General features: G+C 42.4%; 1 protein-coding gene and 1 long non-coding RNA gene across 11 annotated transcripts in view; one reads left to right on the top strand and one right to left on the bottom strand.

Annotated features, from left to right (window-relative positions):
• Nucleotides 1-19,427, bottom strand: part of Cfap20dc (CFAP20 domain containing) — a 227,666-nt gene that overhangs the window by 57,719 nt on the left and 150,520 nt on the right. For 6 of the 10 annotated variants that reach the window (XM_010643156.2, XM_010643159.3, XM_010643154.2 and 3 more), the window contains exons 13-14: nt 17,486-17,689; nt 6,659-6,720 (exon numbers count right to left, since the gene is read on the bottom strand). In XM_010643156.2, coding sequence (XP_010641458.1) covers nt 6,659-6,720; nt 17,486-17,689 — 266 coding nt within the window. The remainder of the gene's footprint in view (nt 1-6,658; nt 6,721-17,485; nt 17,690-19,427) is intronic. The other 4 variants (XM_033757023.1, XM_010643162.1, XM_010643155.1 and 1 more) reach the window with 1 other exon arrangement.
• LOC104875547 lies at nt 2,798-16,881 on the top strand. Its single transcript, XR_784098.2, has 4 exons — nt 2,798-3,603; nt 8,480-8,528; nt 11,991-12,116; nt 16,456-16,881. It is a non-coding gene; the product is annotated as an uncharacterized LOC104875547 (long non-coding RNA).

Consider the following 19,427-nt stretch of genomic DNA (forward strand, 5'->3'; position numbering starts at 1 on the left):
AATTTTTTTTTTTTTTTTTTTTTTTTTGTACCAGGGATCAAACTTGGGCCCTTGCACTTGTGAGGCAGGTGCCAGAATCATTGAGCTAAATCGCTGGCCTGATTCTGGAACAATTTGATTTGCTACTTAGAGGCCTGCAACTGAGGCTCTCTCTGGGCCAAGATTAGAGGGGCTAGAAAAGCCATCCTGAGGCCCAGCCTCTGCTGAGCATAGGGAGGAGTGGGGCCCAGGTGTTCTCAAAGTCTGTTTTAGTGGCAGAACAGCAGACTCAGGACCATATGAGCATATATAGACATATGTGTGTACACCCCCCCTCAAGTAACACATACACATATCACATATATATGTAACATACATATAATAAACTCAAATGCCCACACCTATATATATATGATTTCTTTCATTTGCCTATCTAGATTCTTTTGGCCTGGTGAGGGTTAAGTATACCTTCAGCAGTGGCAACCCAGGCAGACTGCTAACAACTGGTACCCTCAGCCCATAAAATGGGCCTGATAGGTCAATACAGATAAGCAATTTGCAAGAAGAATACAAGGAGAACACACTTACTCAATTTAAGAAAACTGTCTCTATGTAGAGGATTAAAATGATATATTCACCAGAGACTTTAGATTGTGACTATCTCCTCAGGGATTATTTAAAACAAATTCACAAAAAAAGTTTCACTTATTTCATGTAGGAACAGGGCCAGGTTTAGAACTACAAGGGAGAAAAGAGAACAGAGAGATGTAGCCCATAGAGAGTGATAGGGACACTCATTTCTGTGAGGTGAGTTGCAATGATTTTGACACGTATTTCCTGTTTCCTGTGTACCTGCTACTGTTGGAAGAGCCAGAAGTACAGGGAAAAAAAGGTAAGGTCTCAGCTCACACAGTTACATCCTACCATTATGGATGGAAGGGTGTGTGTGAGTAGAAAATAAGGAAATATTACGCATTAAGGTTCGGATCTAGACTGCTCCCCAAAAGTTTCATGCTTACATACGGGGCCTTCCTGGAGCGGGCTGGTTGCAAGCGGTGTGATCTGGAAAGGAAAGGTGTGTTCTCGTCTCCAGCTCTTCGCTTCTCTCTCTGCTTCCTGGCCGCCATGGGGTAAGCAGCTGACCGCTTCCCTGCCCGTCGTGCCATTTCTGCCCGGGAGCCAGCAACTATGGACTAAATCCTCTGAAATCGTGAACCAAAATAAACCTCTCCTCTTCCGGTATTTTGTCCAAGCAGGGGGAAAGCCGACTAACATAATTAGTTGGTAAACGGTTCTTTGGCCAAGAGAGGGTAAGAAAGATGACTGAAGGTGATTTTAGGGTGAAGTATGAAAGGCCCCTCTGAAGAGGTGATGTTTACTGGGGTGGAGACGCTAGTAGTGGGAAGAGGCAGCTATGCAACAACTTAAGAGTAAGAGGGCTCCAGGCAGAGCTCCTGAGGTGGGGCCGTGTGTGGAGCCACTGAGGAAAAAGAAAGAACCACGAGGCTTGGTACAGACTGAGCAAGGCACATACCGTAATGGTATGAAACACTAACAGATGTGGGCTTGGGCCGAGACTCTGTCCAACCAAGGGTCTCTCATAAAAACATAATTCTCTCTGATTGTGAATAAAGCACTATCACTGTCCTACTTTCAGAAAGGACAATTCTTGCATAAACATTAAAAAGTCTGAAATCGAACAGGTTAATATTCAGGACGAATATAATATTTCCACGGTGTCTGTATAACCCTACTCTGTCCCTGCCTCCCTCCCTCAATTCAAATTCTGATGAAAGTCCCAGAGTAGCACAGGTATGAAGATCGGTAAGGACACCCAAAAAAGGGAAGGAGCGAGGCAGGGAAGGAATGGAGGGGGGAGAGAGAAGAGAGGAAGAGAGAGACAGAGAGAGGGAGAGGAGAAAAGACATGGTCAACTTTCCATCACTGCTGTGAACAAGTAGATGGAAATAATCTAAAAGGAAGAAAGGTTTGTTTTGTTTCATGATTTCAGTCCACAGTCACTTGGCCCCATGCTTTTGGGCCTGTTGCGAGGCAGAACATCACGGCAGGATGGCGGCAGGGAAGCTGCTCACCTCATGTCAGCCAGGAAGGGGCTCGGGAGAACGTGCACGAGATTGAGCCTGCTCTCTGAGAGCTTGGAGAACAACCTGGTGGGTCTTTAGCCAGTGACTGCTATTTACAATAACCACACTACGTCAGGGAATGGGATGTCTGCTCCTCTGTCGTGCCTCTGTTTAACGGAGCAATCTGTTAAAAAGCCAACTTGACTTAACACGATCCAAACTTAATCCTTTGAAGAGGAACATTAAGGTCAAGTTCTGTACTGAATTGTACTTGTGAATCTTCTCTCTTTTGTGTCAGAAAAAAAGAAACTTAAGCAACAGAAGAGAAGCCCATTAAGTTGACTCCTGAGTATTGGACAGAAAAGAAAAATGAAACCAGTGTGCTCAGCCCAGAGTAGAGTGCAAAGGTTAAGATGCCAGGCCAGCTTGCCTCAGCCAGCGGGAACCGAGGTCGCTGGTTATCAATCATCTGTCAAAGTCTGCCGGGCTTTACCAGATAATTACAGTTTTAAGTATGTTTATATCACACAGATATGTGGCAAAACTACAAAGGATTCAGGCCCTAACATGATCTGCAATGACATTTAAAAATACTACAGAGAAGGGATAAATCATAAAGCAAACACGTCAGAGATCATGCCGTTCGCTACTGCCTGGGAATTCTAGAATTATTATGTTTATTTGCATAAACATTTAGAACCTTACAAAGCCTTTGACTACATTCCCGCCTCTCCCTAATTTCCCAATGAGTTCTAAAATAGCAAATACCATCATTTGAAATGAAAGACTGGTTATCGACTCCATCCCTATGAACCGACGCCTAGAACGGAATCACAGCTTACTGCACACGATTCCTTTCTGAGCAAAAAGATCTGGTGCTGCTCCGAAGAATCTACATAAACATACAAACAGATGTGCCTAAGGGACAGCTCTAAACCCACAAACCAATAGATGGCATTTTAAATCAACGACTCGAAGCTGCAAACAACATCCATTTTGCTCTGTTTGGCAGTGTGCAAGTTTACATCTAGCAAACATTTCTCAACATGAATGAACTGTGCAATTGTCTCCCGCTACCTCACACGCCTCTCAGTTGCATTAGACTGTGTGAGCCTCTCCTGCACCTTGTCCCATAGGCCGCCAGTGCCTCAGGAGGCAAGGGCCCCACACCTGAGAGGCGAGCCAGCGTGTTAGGGTAAAATAACTGGAAATACCACACCTTGCTCAACAGCGCACAGGGAAGCGGCTGTGCTGGGACCTAGACATGTCGCTAGGGGACGCAAGGGGGCGAACCATGTATATTTCAATTCCGACTATAACCTCAGGGAAATGATGACCAGCTCATCCCGCTCTGAGCCAATGTCAAGCGCTGCCCTGTGAGCGTAAGTGAATGATTTTACTCTGAAGAAAACAATATACAAACGGGTGCAGTGTTTTAGTTGTTTTCAACCGGCAGCCAACTCTTCAGAGTCCAAGTTTCCCTGCTTTGTGGATTACATATGTTCATTAACTTTAATCCGGCACACACAAGATGAAGAAGGTAATTATGATGCAGAAATGAAAATCCAGAACAAGATGGAAACAAAATGAAAGACCGGGGATACTGATTATTCTGTTACATGAATGAAGCTGATTGAAAGTTGATTCTCTAAATCGTATCTGTGCGCACAGAGTTTACATAGTGTAAAAGTTGCAGATATTTCTCGGAGGCTCCTGGAGCCACCTTCCTTCCCTGAGGGCATGAGCATGCCATCCTCCTGGTGGATGTGTGCGCACTACCTCGGCCTCCCCTCTAATCTCCGCACCCAAGACCTGCTTTTTCTATAGTGGCTGAGTCTCCAGATGGAGCGCTTTCCACTCGGGATTCAGTGAGCTGCCTGTTTACTCAAGACAGTGTATTCAGACTTATGTTTTCATTGTATCTTTCTTATATTATCAGTATAAAGTTTAATTTTAAAGTTCTTTATTTTGAGATATAAAGCATGGAAGACCATTTGTAAGAAAGTAATAAACTGAAGTCTTCATGGTCATAGCTTTCAATGTTAAGCTAAACTGCATATACTGCCTCAGCGATGGCGAACCTTTCAGAGCTTTCTATGCTAACAAAGAGCTGGCCGCAGCACATGTGCCCTAGGTTCGCCACCACTGCACTATATGATTTAGTGTATCCCATCTCATAGGATGATAAATGCTAATTGCAAAATTCTATAATCCTTTATTTTTTCCTCTCTATAATCCTTTACAACAATTTTGCTGGTGCATTTTAGGTGTGCAATATAATGGCATTCATCATTGGAAATTTTCACCTTTAAATAATCTCTCTTGGTTCTTATTTTTTCCCCATCCCCCTGCCCTCCCTTCCACCCCTCCACTCCTCCCTATTTACAGAGACTTTGTTTCCATTTTTGCATTTTCTCATATTAATCCATTCCCTCCTTTCTTTTCTCCTACCCCTCCTATTTCCCCTTCCCCTTTGCCCCTTTTCTTCCTATTTCACATATAAGCTTTTCTGTTTATGGCCCAATAATGCCCTTCTGTCAATTCTCTAAGCTGCTAAATTTATGATCCAAGAGCCAAGTCACATAAATGCAGGTTTTCCGAATAGTTATATAACACAATACTTTTCAAGGGAACTGTGGCAAACAAACTCATGGATTGGGTAGATAGCATTTTATTTTACTTTATTTGGTACTGAAGACTGAACTCAGGACCTTGTGCTTGTGAGGCAGGTGCAATGCCACTGAGCTATATCCCCAGCCCAGCATTTTATTTTATCTTTTGCCTTAGAATTTCTTCTCTTTATTTCATTCTGTAGAAGTGTAAATTACTTTTTCCTGAGTGAACATTTAATTGGCTGCATAAGATAAACTGTCCGTTCTACTGGTTAATTTTCATATATTCTTGTATGTCAGCCATAGCCTTTTGATATTCTATCTTTGGCAATCGACTCATAACAGAGACATTTAAAGTCTCAGACTACCACATCCAAATATTCATTCATTTATTCACCCGTCTGATTTTTCTGAAAATGTTTTCTATACAGCTCGATGAAAGAAAAATAAGTAGTGTGACCCTTTGGGACTGGTTTTTCCAATCAAGTCTATAATGAGTCTCAAAAGTCACAGAATAATAATATTGGAGTTGACCTCAGAGAGCATATAACCCAAATTCTTTCTTTTATACATGAGGCTGCTTATATTATTAAATGACACCTGGAGAGGTTGAGATGATACACGAGGTTGGTGGCAGGATTAGAGTGAGGACTAGAACCCCTTTTCTCCTTTTACTGCAACAAAAGTTCGATTTCTAACATATTTTACCATCACTCTCACTGCTCATTGCTTATTGGACCAGAAGTGAATACTGGGTCCAATGCAGGCCAATTAAATTCTTTCTCTTGGAAAATAAAAATTGGAATTCAGACACAGTCTCAGTCCCAGCATGTACTTTGAACTATAACATGTAAACTCGAGAGCTGTCGGCCATCTGTGGACTGAGACACAGAGAAAGCTAGCACTCTGAGGAAACAATGGAACAGAAGGGAAGATGCGAGCATAGACAGATCAAGGATTCTGCCTGGTTGCCTGCTGGCTTTTTTTTGCTTCTAGTTTGAAGCCTCTCCTGAGGGACACTGTCTTTTGTTTTTATTTAACACATTCTTCCTGCCTTTTTTTCTCTCCTCTTGTGTTTCTCTTTCAAGATGGGCCATATTGTTTTTGTACATGCAACCAAGGAATCTTAATCCAGATAGTAAAGCCACAGCTACAATGATAAACCTTTGATTTTAGTCTATTAAAGTGGGGCTACCCACAGGACAGCTTAAATAGCTCGATAATAAGATACATTTGGTTAATGAGATGAATTTCAATAATTAACACTCTGAATGCAACTTAGAATAGATTGACTTTTCAGTAAATTTCTGGTATTGATTTATATGGAAAACTAGCTATGTAACTGTCAGAAAGCCATATAACACTATTTTTATTTAAAGGCTCAATTTAGACTTGTTTGTTCCTCCTTAGCCTAAAATTATGAGGTTCTTCTGTACTGACAAAGAATTGAGATGTTAATGGTATTTTTAAGTATAATAATTTTGAGATCATAAACTTTTGAATTTCTGAAAGAATGGCCATTTGAATTATAAAGCTATCTTGAAAATTTTTATTCATATATATAAAATTTATGCCTGAAATGTATTAACAACCAAATATCTACTAACATATTAATGCATGTAAAACAATAATGAATAAAACAGCACTTAGAGCTCCCACATACTAAGACTGTGCTAAGAATCTTCAAGGTGTCAGCTCATTTGAACTTCTTCAAAATACTATGCAGTTATTGCGCCTGAAGTACGTCTGTTTAAAAGATTTTCCCAGTGCTACTGCAAGGCAGCTGACCCTGGGTGGACTGTAACCACTACTCCACAGTTTTAATAAGAAACTAGGTAAAGTGGGAACTCAAACAAAAGAACTCTGGAAGTTCCTTAGCTGTTTTGGAGAACCATTTCATGAAACCAAGGAAGATCATAATTTTCTAAGTAGTCCCTCTTTTCTTTGTAAACAAAGGTCATTCAGATTGCTAACACTTCTTACCGGGGGTTAGAAGGGGACGGTGGATTCATTTCCTTCTGATAGTGACGACCCTGGGTGACAGGCTGTAAAAGACAAAACATTTGTGAGGCAGACCTTAATCGGTGCAGTGTTCTTTATATATCTTTTTCACACACATTCTCAGTCCTTTAAAATTTTTTGAGACACAATTTGCAGTGAAAGGCTGGGTTCACCTCCCATAGGAGGTGAATGCTCTTTGGGAGAGCCCACCAATGGCAGATACTATGAATGAGAATGCACGTTACATGAGTTGCCAAGGACTGCCCTCAGCAGCATCTACAACATAATTAAAATTCATTGGTCAGAGTCCTCCTCCTTGTGGGATTTTTATTCTATTAACTGGTTGGTATTTCCAGACACAGTGAAACAAAACAAGGCATTTCGAGGCCCGAGTGACATAATGAAAGCATGAGCAGTAAACTGGAGACCTACAAATACAGAAATCCATTTATGTCTCAATGTTAGTCAGTTTGCAAGGATATTATTACCATTAATGAGAATTACACATGCAAATTTAGGTCGAGGTGGTAATTTCCCCAAGTGTATAATATCTCTGTAGGCAGTGATCCGTGAGCTGAGAAAAGTGATGCTAACATCTAACTAAAAGGTGAAATCTCAAATTTTTCCTTAACAAGAAACCATTAAATTAATATTTAAAGCCAAAAAACTACATCCTTTGTAGCCTTAAATACTTGCCTCTAATGGAATTTGATCTTTTTCTTTTATTCTGTAAAGGAAAAAAACCCCTCCAATATATCTAATACAAATTCTCTTTTAAACATTAACTCTAAGGATTTTCCTTATGTGGTTAACAACAATATAATCTTACTACAAAACTAGCATTTTTAACATCCTCATTTTATTATGAGTTGAAATTTACTACACACTTTGTGGTTGTTTTGTTCTCTGAGACAGTGTCTTGCTGTGTAGTTGAGACTGACTTGAACTCACTATGTGTCCCAGGCTGGCCTTGAACTCCCAGTGATCCTCTTGCCTCAGCCTCCCAAGTGCTGGGACTATAGGTGTGCGCTACCACACCCGGCTGGGATACATTCTGAATTGCACTCGGAATGTTACTTCCATATTCAAAGGGGTTGGTGTGAAAAGCTTTCTCAACCCTTCCTGGCAAGTCCCAGGTCCTGAGTTCCAGCCTCAGTACCAAAAAAACAAAAAACAACAAAAAAAAACCCCAAAAAAGCTTTCTCATCCTCAATAATGTGGTGGTCCCACAACACTGACCTCGACCAAGGAAAACAGTGTGCTGGTTATACCTATGTATAAAGAGCCTGTATTTTTTATAGTCTGCACAGTCCTTATTTAATGGGTCCTAACATATTAATGACATAGGTGATGGGAATTCTTGACAGTAAACGAAACTGTCTTCCTCTATGAATAATCTCTTGGACGTATTCCTTTAATTTAAACAAACACCCTGTCTGATAATCACAGTCACTTAGCCCGACTACCTGTGATGCACCGTGAATTTAAATGTCCTCAGATACTCTGGTAATTGAACCACTCTCAATGCATTACCATGTCAGTAATAAGAAACAACAGCTTGGAGAACAGTGGAAGGAAAAGCATGTCATAAGACATATTTGATCTCACGAGAGAAGTAAGGTTTTCAGCAATTTGCAAGTAAAATTTGGTTCTGTGGTTTAGGCTTTATTATTTCATGGCAAAAAAAGAAAAAGAAAGAAAGAAATTAGCAAGCAGAGAACCTAAACAGTTCTTTGCACCAACTCACACTGGTACAGAAATACTCCCAATAATAAATTCATTGGTATTCTTTCTGTATTTCAGCTGAACTCAGGCCTCCAGTGAATGGGATCCTGCCTATTTATTTTCAGAGGTATTTCCATAACTCTCTAAGTATTATAGTCTTGATATTCAGCCAAATGTGCATTTCTTAATTTTATGCTACTAATTCTATTTATACTCATCCCAGCCCCTTATTTCCAATGACTTACTCCATCCTTTGGGAAATACCCATCTTGTCTGTGCCTCAGCTCTCATTTTAGACCGGTCCCTGTCTTTGCTCATTTTTATGTAAGAGATTTAGTGACACATTAGTAAAAAAAAAACAACCCACAATCCATAAAAGCTCACATTCATTGTGATCGTTAATAATTAGAAAACAAGAATAACAAACAGAAGCTTTTCACAGTAGTAAGTACTGAAGATATATATAGGTAGAAAGGTGAGTGACTAGCTGTCTGAAGCCAGCTATCCCCACCCACAGGTGGACATTGATGGGGTACAGGACATGCTACTCCAAATGTGGCACCGTGAGCTGTGAGAAAACCACAGAAGCAGGAAGCCCAGTCACCTTTCCTTTCTCTGCTTTCCTGAGGCAGGTCGTGAAACACAGGAGAGATTTCCTGATCGTTCCCTCAAGCAGGTCCTAAAACCTTCACGCGACAGATACTTTCCCTATATCCCGAAGAAAGAAATATCCTTATCTCTGAAGACAGTATCACAGGGAAGAAAATGAACAAAGGGCCTTGCTATATTTCTCTCAGTTTGTCCAATATTTCTTCAAGGCATTCTACTGGTCAAACCTGGCATAAATATACATACTTAACCACTGATTTGGGTCTTCATATGGATGTTTTGAGTATGTAAGGTTTATATTAATAACCTTGTATGTTATTTTGTTACTTTGCCTTTTGCTACAAGGGGCCTCAGCCAGGCACATAGGATGGGTAAGGAAAAGATACTTTCTCCCTCCAATGTATGTTTCTGTACATATGTGGCACGAAGTATATTTTTATGTAGGTAACATCCAGTAAAAGTACCAATAAAAGAAAATAAAATGATTTTTGATTTTGGAATTCAGCCATATGTAGAAAATACCATAGGCTGACAAAGACAGCAACCAATATATACAAATAACTATGAATGACAAATAACAAAAGAGCAGTAACTGATTATTTATTGAGCTCTTCTAAATGCTAATTCTTGATAAATGTGATCTCACTTGATACTCACAGCAATTCTATGCAGTGGATGGAACTGACAATTCCTTACAACAGAAGAGGACATTCAGACCATGGGCACCAGCCAGGGTCACGCCCACCCAGAGGCAGAGGGGCCCGGAAGTGAGCCCCAGCCACATCCACAGCTTAGCCGCTTTCCCCACTGCTCTGCAGTGCTAATCCAGCCCTGGAGGGAGTTCAGGAAGAGTGTCAAACACAAAAACCCTGCAAACAAATGTGGCAAAATCCTTTCAGTTTATGGCAGGGGAAAAAAAAGGGATCCTGAAACTCATTTATTTGAAATATGTAATACTACACCTCCTTACCCTAAATCTATTGATGTAATTCCCCTGATATATTACTAAATATTTAATATGAAAAAAATTAGTTTTGCCACACTGCTAAATTTGAGAAAAATATAAGATACAATCAACAGTGCTGAGAATAAGGCAAGTTTATTTCATGGAGTGACTTTCAGAGGGGCAAACAGAATAACCTGCACACTTCACTGTTTCTCCCTGACTGCAGACATCACCCTGGCTCTTGTATCAGTGTTCCTATATCGTTTCTATAGTTGCATAAGTACATCTGCTCATCTGATTTATCGAGAGCTTAGCACAATCAACAACTTACCCTTTTAGTTTAGGGGATTAAAAGAAAACTCATTACACCTAAAGAGAGCTGAGAAGTTAATGGATCTGTAGATCAGAAGAAATTAAGATCTACTAACTGTGAGGCACCTGAAATGCCATTAAATTACACATTCTGAACACACAGCAGGCAGGGACCATCACAGATTCACTCATAAGCAGTGAAGTGGCACAGATTCTAGGAGTGTAGGACCTTATCCTGTTGGTGGCGCTGTTGCTATGCACTTGTGCCAGGAAAACAGCACTCACAAAATGAACGCCACCAGGCACAAGCGAGCAGTTTTGCTTTTCTATGATCAAGCTGCTAGAGATTCTGAAGTGAAGGAGAGAAGTGAAGGCTAAACAAGAGAACACGTGATAAGATAATACTGCTGTGTTAAAAGGTAAAGACAATATTTTTATGTCTTTATGTACAACCAATGAAAGTGGCAGTAATGTTAAAGCTTAATCACAGCTATACATGACTTGTCTGGAAAACTCACCATATACGTCTAATTTTATTAAGCAGGGTTTGCCTGTTTTTCTTTAAATATGATGCTGCTCAACATGCCATGTTGATGGATGTTTGCAGTGAGCTTTAAATGTTTTTTCTTTTCCTTTTTTTGGCAAGCTCAGAAGACTTGTGTGCTTGATAATAGATTATGGTATGGAGATTTCCTAAGTTGCTGGAATGATGGCTCTGGGGTCCGCTCAGAGAGTAGCATATGCATTGTAAGCATGCTTTTCTTGACATTCTTGGAGGGGCAAACAGATAATGAAATCATATAAGCGAGCCCATCTGTAAAGCTCTGCTGGGGTCAGCCTGAGGGTCCCTGTCCAACTCACATCAAAACAGGCACAGTGATACTGCTGCCCATCCCTACAGCTCTCAGTAGCTATAAAAAGGGGAAATATCTGGGAAATCTTTCCCTGGACTCAAGTGGCCCTCTGAGGAGAATACCCTCTGGGGAGCCACAGAGTTTACAGTCAGAGCGACCCACTCTGTTAAGGCTTAAGCATAAACACACATTCCCCGCACTCATCCAGTTCACACGATGGTAACACAGGACCCCTTTAATAGGTGATGCCAGTCAGTGGCACAGCTGGGATATGGGCTCATATGGAGTTTGTATTCTTCTGTTCATCACGTGAATCTGTGTCTATCACTAGGTATTCCTTTTGCTTAAAAGGAACACACACACACACACACACACACACACATGCACTATGGCTTTATACTACTGCCAATAAAAATCTCTCACAAGGGCTGAGGATTTGGCTCAGTGGTTCTGCTGCCTGCCTCACAAGTGAAAGGGCCTGAGTTTGATCCCCAGAACAAAAACCAAAACAAAACCTCACCAAGATAAAACTCACTTAAAAATTCAATGTAGCTAACTCCTTGCTCCCCTCCTAAGGCTGCCTAGAGCTCAGTTTTTGAGTAAATCTCAAGGGTGATTGCAAACAGACCCCCCCTTGATTAGTTGTAGTTTGGTTTATACAGAAGTTGTAAAGTATTGTTTTAATTGAATTTGGTTCTAAGTTAGAAACTTTGAAAAATTGATCTGTCAAAGGCCAATGGATTTCTCAGTGGACCTGATTTATTTAGCAAGAGATGCCTACGAAAGCCAATTTGCTACGTGAAGTATGGTTACATTTAATTAAACTTTTAAATGACTAATTTATTATCTCTAAATACCTTTTAAACAGTACATATTACTCTGAACTGTGAAGAGACCAAGGAAAGCCACGGAATGAAACATACAGCAAACACAACAGATCCTGCTCCAGACTCCTCACTTACTGCGCACTGGCTTTCTGGTTGCTGACAGCAATGTGCGTGTGCGTTGGTGGGTAAAGAAACCACACTGAGTGCGACCTGCACACACCCATTTCTTACCGTCGGGCGGCAGACCCTGCTCAGGGGGAGACTGTCCTTTGGGTGTCTATTTAATAGCCACTAATCAAATTTAAATATAAAATACCACCTGCTTCACTCAAGAAGTGTTTTAGCAAAACAAATCTGATGTTTATATTGGATTTTAGAAGAAAATGACCTTATTTTAGACTTAAAAGAAAGAATTTTTTGGTATTACTGATTGATTTATTCAACCAGCAGCTGACCAGCAGTGGGCCTGGTGTGGAAGGTGTGAAGGGCCTGAGGCCAATCAGTCTTCAAGGAGCTCACACACAGGCCTGAGTGGGGGCCCTGATAACAGTTACTGCTGTGGTCAGTGCTGCAGGTGAGCCTGTGAGTAGTGGGGGAGGCTCTGCATAAACCATCTGGAAATAGCTTTTCTCTCAGGTTTTTTTTTTTTTTTTGTACCAGGGATCAAACTCCGAACCTTGAGCTTGTGAGGCAGGTGGTAGAACCACTGAGCCCTTCTCCAGCCTTCCCCAGCCCTTCTCTCAGTTTTTGTGAAGCTAAAGCTGCTCTAAAACATAAATGCTTTACTAAAGTTAGTCAACAAGCAAAACAAAAACTGCTGGAGTAGAGAGCAGATAACAGGCAGGACCCCAGTAAACCCAGATAAGCCCTGGGAAAATTGGTGCACAGGTGAAAGAGGGTCAGGAAGTTTGCCCCAGGGGAAGGCTGGTCTCCAGACGCCAGAGGCCTAGCTAAAAAACAGCAACCCCATTGTTTCAAAGGACAAGGCCTGAGTAATCTGAGATAGGCCCTGGGAGGCTGGGGTGCAAAGGAAGTCAGTTCCTCTGAAAGCCGCAACCTCACTGTTTTATTGTCTCATTTTTGTGGCCCACCAAAATGCATATAAACCCCTGAATGGGGCTCTCCCTTGGAGCCCTTCTTGGTTAGCAAGAGCTTTTCTTTGTTCTTTCTAATAAACAATACAGTGACACCTTAGTTCATCTGGTTTGTAATCAAAGGTGTTCCGCAAAATTTTGCTTCTGCTCACAAGCTCTGTACCAGGTGACAAACACGGCTGTGCCATCTTCCCCACACAAAGAGAAAGGACGCCACCCCCCAAATCATAAAACAAATTAAGTCTGTACGCTGTGTCCAAGGACTGCATTCTTTGCCATCTGCAGACAAGGGCCCAGAAGGAGGACAGAATCGGTTACAAGTCTTATGCAAGCGGATGGAGAAGCAAAGGCACTAGGAAGAGGTCATTTTGTTAAAGGAGAGACTGTGCTCACCTTCATTTAATTCTGCTCCTCTTCAGAACCTGAAATTCCTTCCTCCCTCTTGTCTACATGGTGGACTTGCACTCATTCTTGAGCTCTGGCTTAACTTCTGCCCTTTCTGCGGAAGTGTCCCTGAGGCCCACAGGTGGAATGAAGTGCTTGCTCTTTCTCACATGTTCCCATAGTTCTTTGCTCTTTCATCACTCACTACCCTGGATTCAGTGACCTTTTACCTCTCTGCCCTCTCTACAACTGTGAATATCTCAAGACTACTGTATTTTTATTTGTGTTCCCAGCACTCAGCCTAGTCCACGGCACATTCTACCACTTAAAAATGTGTGCACTGAGTTAATATGAGACAAACAAGCAAAAGAGGGTTATAAAGAGATATTCCTGGTCTAGGGACACAGAGGGAGGAACGCTCCTCACAGGGAGGTCACAGAAGGGCTACAGAGGGCTCTGGAGCTGACCTGCGGTGGTTGGTGGTGGGAGGATCATGTGTAATGTCTGTATGCATACAGTACGTTTAGGACATTATAATTGGGACTAAAACATGGGGTGAAAGATGGGGAGCAATAGAGATAAAACTGAGATGGGGAGGTCTCAGATCATGGGGACCCCTGTGTGACAAACTAGAGATGCAATGGGAGCCCCTGAAGGTCTCTATGAAGAGATTCACTGAAAACATCAAATCTAGGCTTTACAAAAATCACCGGTGTTACGGCTTCTGTCTAGATGTCCCCCAAAGCTTCACACGGTCACAGGGGGGGCTTTTTCTGAGGTGGCTGGATCTAGAGTGTGGGATGCTGGGACTGATTCATGGTGCACAGCTGGGATCAAGAGCACTGAGATTAAGGCTGTGAGTGCTGCCCACCCTAAGTAGCCTGGATAAGATAGAAGGGACAGAAAGAGCTGTGGTCATCCCCTGTTGCTTTGCTAACTTCTGCCTGCCATGAATTTTTCTCCTCTGTGATGCCTGTCTGCCACGCTACCCTGCTGTGGAGCCAGCCGATTATGAACTAAAATCTCTACAAACTGTGAGCCAAATGAATCTTTCTCCTTTAACACTGGGTGTTGGGTATTTTCTCTCAGCAACAACAAAAGTAACTAAAACAACTAATATAAATAATAATGGAAACTAAGCTTTGTTTATTGGCCACTTATTATGTATCAGACACAGTTCCAAGGGCTTTACAAGGCTTGGATTTGAATGAAAAACAGATACTCCTATCAAGCTATGTTGCTTGGACTGGAGGCGCAGATGTTGAGAAATGGTTGAAGGAATTCACGGCAAGGTTGTGGTACTTGGTAGTGAGGCTTAAGAGGTAATGAGTGGTGTCTCAGGCTGTGGAGACCAGTGGACATGGGCAGCGAAACAGAGGCAGAAGTGGTGATCTTGCCCAAACTGTGCAAATGGCAGTGCCACTTGCTGGGAAGAGGAATAGGGTATCATGCTGATAAAGTTGTGAGCTCTTTCGTTTCTTCTTTTTCACTGTCTCCATACAATTTTTATTAGACAAAAGCAGGCACTCTCAGCAACAATGCTTGCAAATGGCTCTATTTAAACTCTGTATGAGCAGCAGGATGTAGAGTTCATTAGGGAATGCACTTTCCCATTTGTGGATAGTTTCAATACTGGAATTGGCTGAATTTCATGTAATAATAAACGTATCTTGTGAATACCAGAGGTGGGATTTTCAATATTTTCTGTCTGAAAAAGAGACTGTTAACAAACGAGGGTTATTAAGTTCATTACTGATGGTATTACTTTTGGCTGTCTACTTTTAGAGCAGAATAGTTGTCATGCAGGAGACTTCTGTCCTCAGCAGAACAGGACAGTGATGAGAACACGGTATCCAGGGCAACCAAGGGTTCAGACATCTCAGTCCATAAATAATCATTCCTCGGCCCGCCCTTTGTGATGCTGGTCTCTGAGCTGCTAATCTGATGTTCATGACAGAATGAGCTCCATCAGGAGGCCGCTGTTCTCTTACTGGTGGCTTAAATGACTGCTGAGGAGTATTTTATAAGAATTTTATAAGAGTATTTTATAAGAAAGGCTCTATGACAAAAATCTGCAACTGACTCTTACGATCTTGGCTCTGGTTACACGGATCCTTGGAAGCCAGAGTAAGGAGAACACAGGTGCCTAGTCAGGTGTGCTTGCTGGCTGTGCTTGCTGAAAGCACAACTGAGGCATGACAGACCTGGAGGGTGGGCAAGGCGGAGCTAACAAGCACTGATTAACTAATTAATTTCCTTCCCTCTCACATTTCCTTGAAACCAAGAGGAATTCCTCTTCCATTACAGACTTGCAGGTTCTCTCCAGGGCACAGTAACCGCACCTCACATGGGGTATTGTCAGCACACATTCGACAGCTCTGTTATGTGTAATATCAGGAAGATGTCCCATCACAGTGGTGTGGGGTCGGGCTAGGGTCAGGCCAGGCTGAGTGCGACTGGCTTCCCCAGAGCCTCTGCACCCCCTCTGGAGTAGGAACTCTGACTGTGCTTGCCACACAGGGCAGCTCTCAGCAGCATTGAAGGGACATTGGTTAGCACTGGGTGGCGGGGCTGCTGAGACCTCCAAAGTTGAAGAGAGGTTGGAGATCCGGAAAAAACTGGCTTACAGATACAAAAGGCAAACTGCAAAATTAATAATTATTTATTAAATACTTACTCGACAACACCTACTGTCAACTATACTTCAACTCAGTCTTTATACAGTTATATATAAATGGGAATCAAAGTCATAGGATTTGCTATTTTCCTTCAAAAGTTATACAGCAAGAAACTATATTTATTGTTGGATGAAAGTAGATTTTAATGTTTGGTATGATGTTGAATGTGGCTTTATATGTAAATGTTCTTTGGCCTGTGAAGATTTTAAAATGGCTCTAGGTGCTTAAGAAAATGGTAGCTCCAATTACTATTATTATAGCAATAACTATTCTATTATTCTGCCTTAAGACATTTCCTGTGCTGTGCGGGAGTGCCCTACGGATACTTACGCTTTCTTTCTTTAAGCCAGCCACAAATCCTGGAGGACAATGCCACAGAGAATGGGCCAGGTGAAAACTGTGTTCTGCTTGGGACCCATCACCCGACAACCAGGAAGATTAAGACCTGCTCCAGCTGGTCTGCTGGCCCTGCGAGGGGATGGCCACAACGAGAGCACTTCTGGAGCGCGAACACCCAGGAATGCAATCCCAGAAGACTTCCACAGCCTGCCAAGACCTCTCACTTGCAAGGTGGACTCAATAGCTACCTAGTGGCGTCTACGAAAGGCTCTTTTCTGCCCTCTCATCTGAGCAATACTTCGTAGATCTAGTCTTTTCCCTTTCGATCATTCATTTCATAAATATGTATTTAATACACGGTGAGCCTCTTTTGTGTGGCAGACTCTGTTATACTCCAAGTTTATAGGAGAATTAATTTTCTTCTCTCAATGGACAGCTTTGTACATCATGGCTATAACTTTGTCTCCTGAAGTCCATGTGTTACACATGTAACTACCAAAGCAACAGTGTTGAGAGGTGGGGTCCTTCACAGGTGCTGCACAGAGGATTAATTCCATCTGTGTGGGAGTGGGTTCGCTATCATGGGGTCCTGTACGTTAGGAAAGGAAAGGGTTCATGCAGCCCCTTCCCACCAGCTCTGCCATCTCCTCTTGCTCTCTTGCCCTCTATTGTGTCATGGGATGACGCAGGGAGCGGACCCTTAAAAGATGCAGGCTTCCTGACCTTGGCCTTTCCAGCCTCTAGCGCTGTAAGAAATAAATCTGTGTTCTCTGTGTGGTTGATAAATCAACTAGTCTCCTGTATTCTGTTACAGCAGTGTAAAATGGACCAAGACAATCGATTATCATACACATGTTTTCCAAGAGCAAAATAAGACAATTTAAGGAAAGACAACGGCACCTCCTAATTTCCACCTGAAAACACTTTCAGATTAGGCCAGCACCATCTCCTGTGGGGAGTGTTCTCCCTCTGACTCTAGCTTTCCCAGAGCTGCTCCCTGGATGCGAAGGTGATGAAAAGAATGTGAAGTGCAGAACTCACGGGGGGCAGGCAGGAGTTCCAGGTGGTGGTGTCGTCACTGCTGCTGCTTATGCTCACGTTGCAGTTGTCCATCTGAGAGGCACTCAGGCCGCAGGGAGCCCAGGGCTCCTCCAGCTCTTCCCTCTGTTGCCGCTGTAGGCTCGCTAACATCTGCAACTCAGACTCACTCATTTCGCTGGGCTGATAGTTTCTCCAGTTGTACTCCTGGATGAGAGAAAGGAAATAAAAGAACGAAGGGTCACTTGGACTGAATTTTATGGGCTACCACCAAATGCCGCCCCACAGCCTGAAGCCCACGATGGATCCCTGCTGACAGAGGCCTGAATCCTTCCCACATCTCATGAGATGTCTACTTTACCTGCCTAATCTCGTCTGTCAACCCTGGACAGGTCAGCTGCTTGGCCTTTGCTGCAGTTCTCACAAGTGCCAAGCTCGTGCTTCTGTGCATGCCAGTGCCCTCCGCTTCCCGTCTGGCTGGCTGCTCGGCCTCCTTTAGGCACCGTATGTGTGTCTCTTCCTCAAGGAAGCCTTTTCTGACAGCTGCAGGTTGAGCTAGCTCCTCTATCATGTGCTCTCAACTAAAAACGTTTCACAATTTAGGACAAGTTTTGCAGCTACGTAACCATCCATGGACTTCACAGTAGACTGTGAACTCGGTAACAGGGACCATCATGACTGCCTCAGTCCCACTGGTGACTAGCAGGTGTTCAACCAGTATTTGTGGGTTGAATAAATAAAAACTGGAAGTAGTTTTTTTGTAGGAAGGGGTACTGGGGATTGTTCCAGGATCAACCCAGGATCTGCAACATTTCCAGTCCTTTATAAACTGTTTATTTGGAGGCAAGGTCTCAGGTTGGGTTTGAATTTGCCTCCTGCCTGCCTCTGCCTTCCAGCATACTGGGATTATCAGTATTAACAGTGTCGAAAGCAATTTTTAACAAAGAAAACCAACATACCACAAAGAAGACAGGTTTATAATGGAATTGATGAATTTTAGCATTGTTGAGCAATTCCACCAAATATATTCAAATCACAGTAAGAGTGAAAATGACTACTATTGTTAAAAGGCATCAAAAAAATTTAAACCCAAGATAGGAACACAAAAGGTGTTGTGGTTTCTATCTGGATGTTCCTGTAAAGCCTCATGCACTCACAGGCGGGGCTCTGGGGAGTGACTGGGTCCTGCGGGGCAATACCTATCAGCAGATGAGCCCGCTGATGAGGTCAGGCTAACTGTGATGCTGGGAGGCGAAGCCCGGTTGGAGGAGGGGCCCCCAGGCGGGGCCTGAAGGGTCCGTCTCCCTCCCTTCTCCTTTGACCTCCCTGCTTCCTGTCGCCATGCCATGAGCTGTTTCTCCTCTGCCCTGCCCCTCCGCCATGCTGCCCTGCTTTGGAGCCAGCTGAATCCTTTATAAACTGTGAGCTCAAACAAACCTTTCCTTCTTTAACTGGCAGATATCGGATTCGGTGCCTCAGGGACAAGAAAGTAACTGAGACATAAGGCCTAAAAGTCAGAAAGGCCTCACTGCTACGATGCACATTTACACTGATGTGGATTATACTACAGATACAGTCAAGACTCCCAGATGCTAATGTAACTATTATTTTAATACACAGAAATTGGCATATGAAAATTTCAAAACTTTTACTTTGTTTTTTCTTTTGGGCCTAAACTAGGTTTGAGAGCAAGCATTAGTTTCAACATTGCTTAACTATCAGCATCACAGATGAGCAGAGTGATTTATATCCAGAACTCATATATAATTTAAAAGCAATTCTAAAATTTAGTGTACATCTGGAAATACTGGTTGTACTAATAATTTTTTTTCTAAGACATACTAGAATTTTTAGATATTCAAATCTCTGTGCTTACTATCTTGAAAGTCCCTATTTCCTGCTCTTCTGTTTTTTTTTTTTTTTTTTTTTTTTTTTTTTTTTTTCT

This window comes from Fukomys damarensis, unplaced genomic scaffold (genome assembly GCF_012274545.1).
Source record: "Fukomys damarensis isolate Sample0158 unplaced genomic scaffold, DMR_v1.0_HiC HiC_scaffold_28, whole genome shotgun sequence".
NCBI lineage: Eukaryota > Metazoa > Chordata > Mammalia > Rodentia > Bathyergidae > Fukomys > Fukomys damarensis.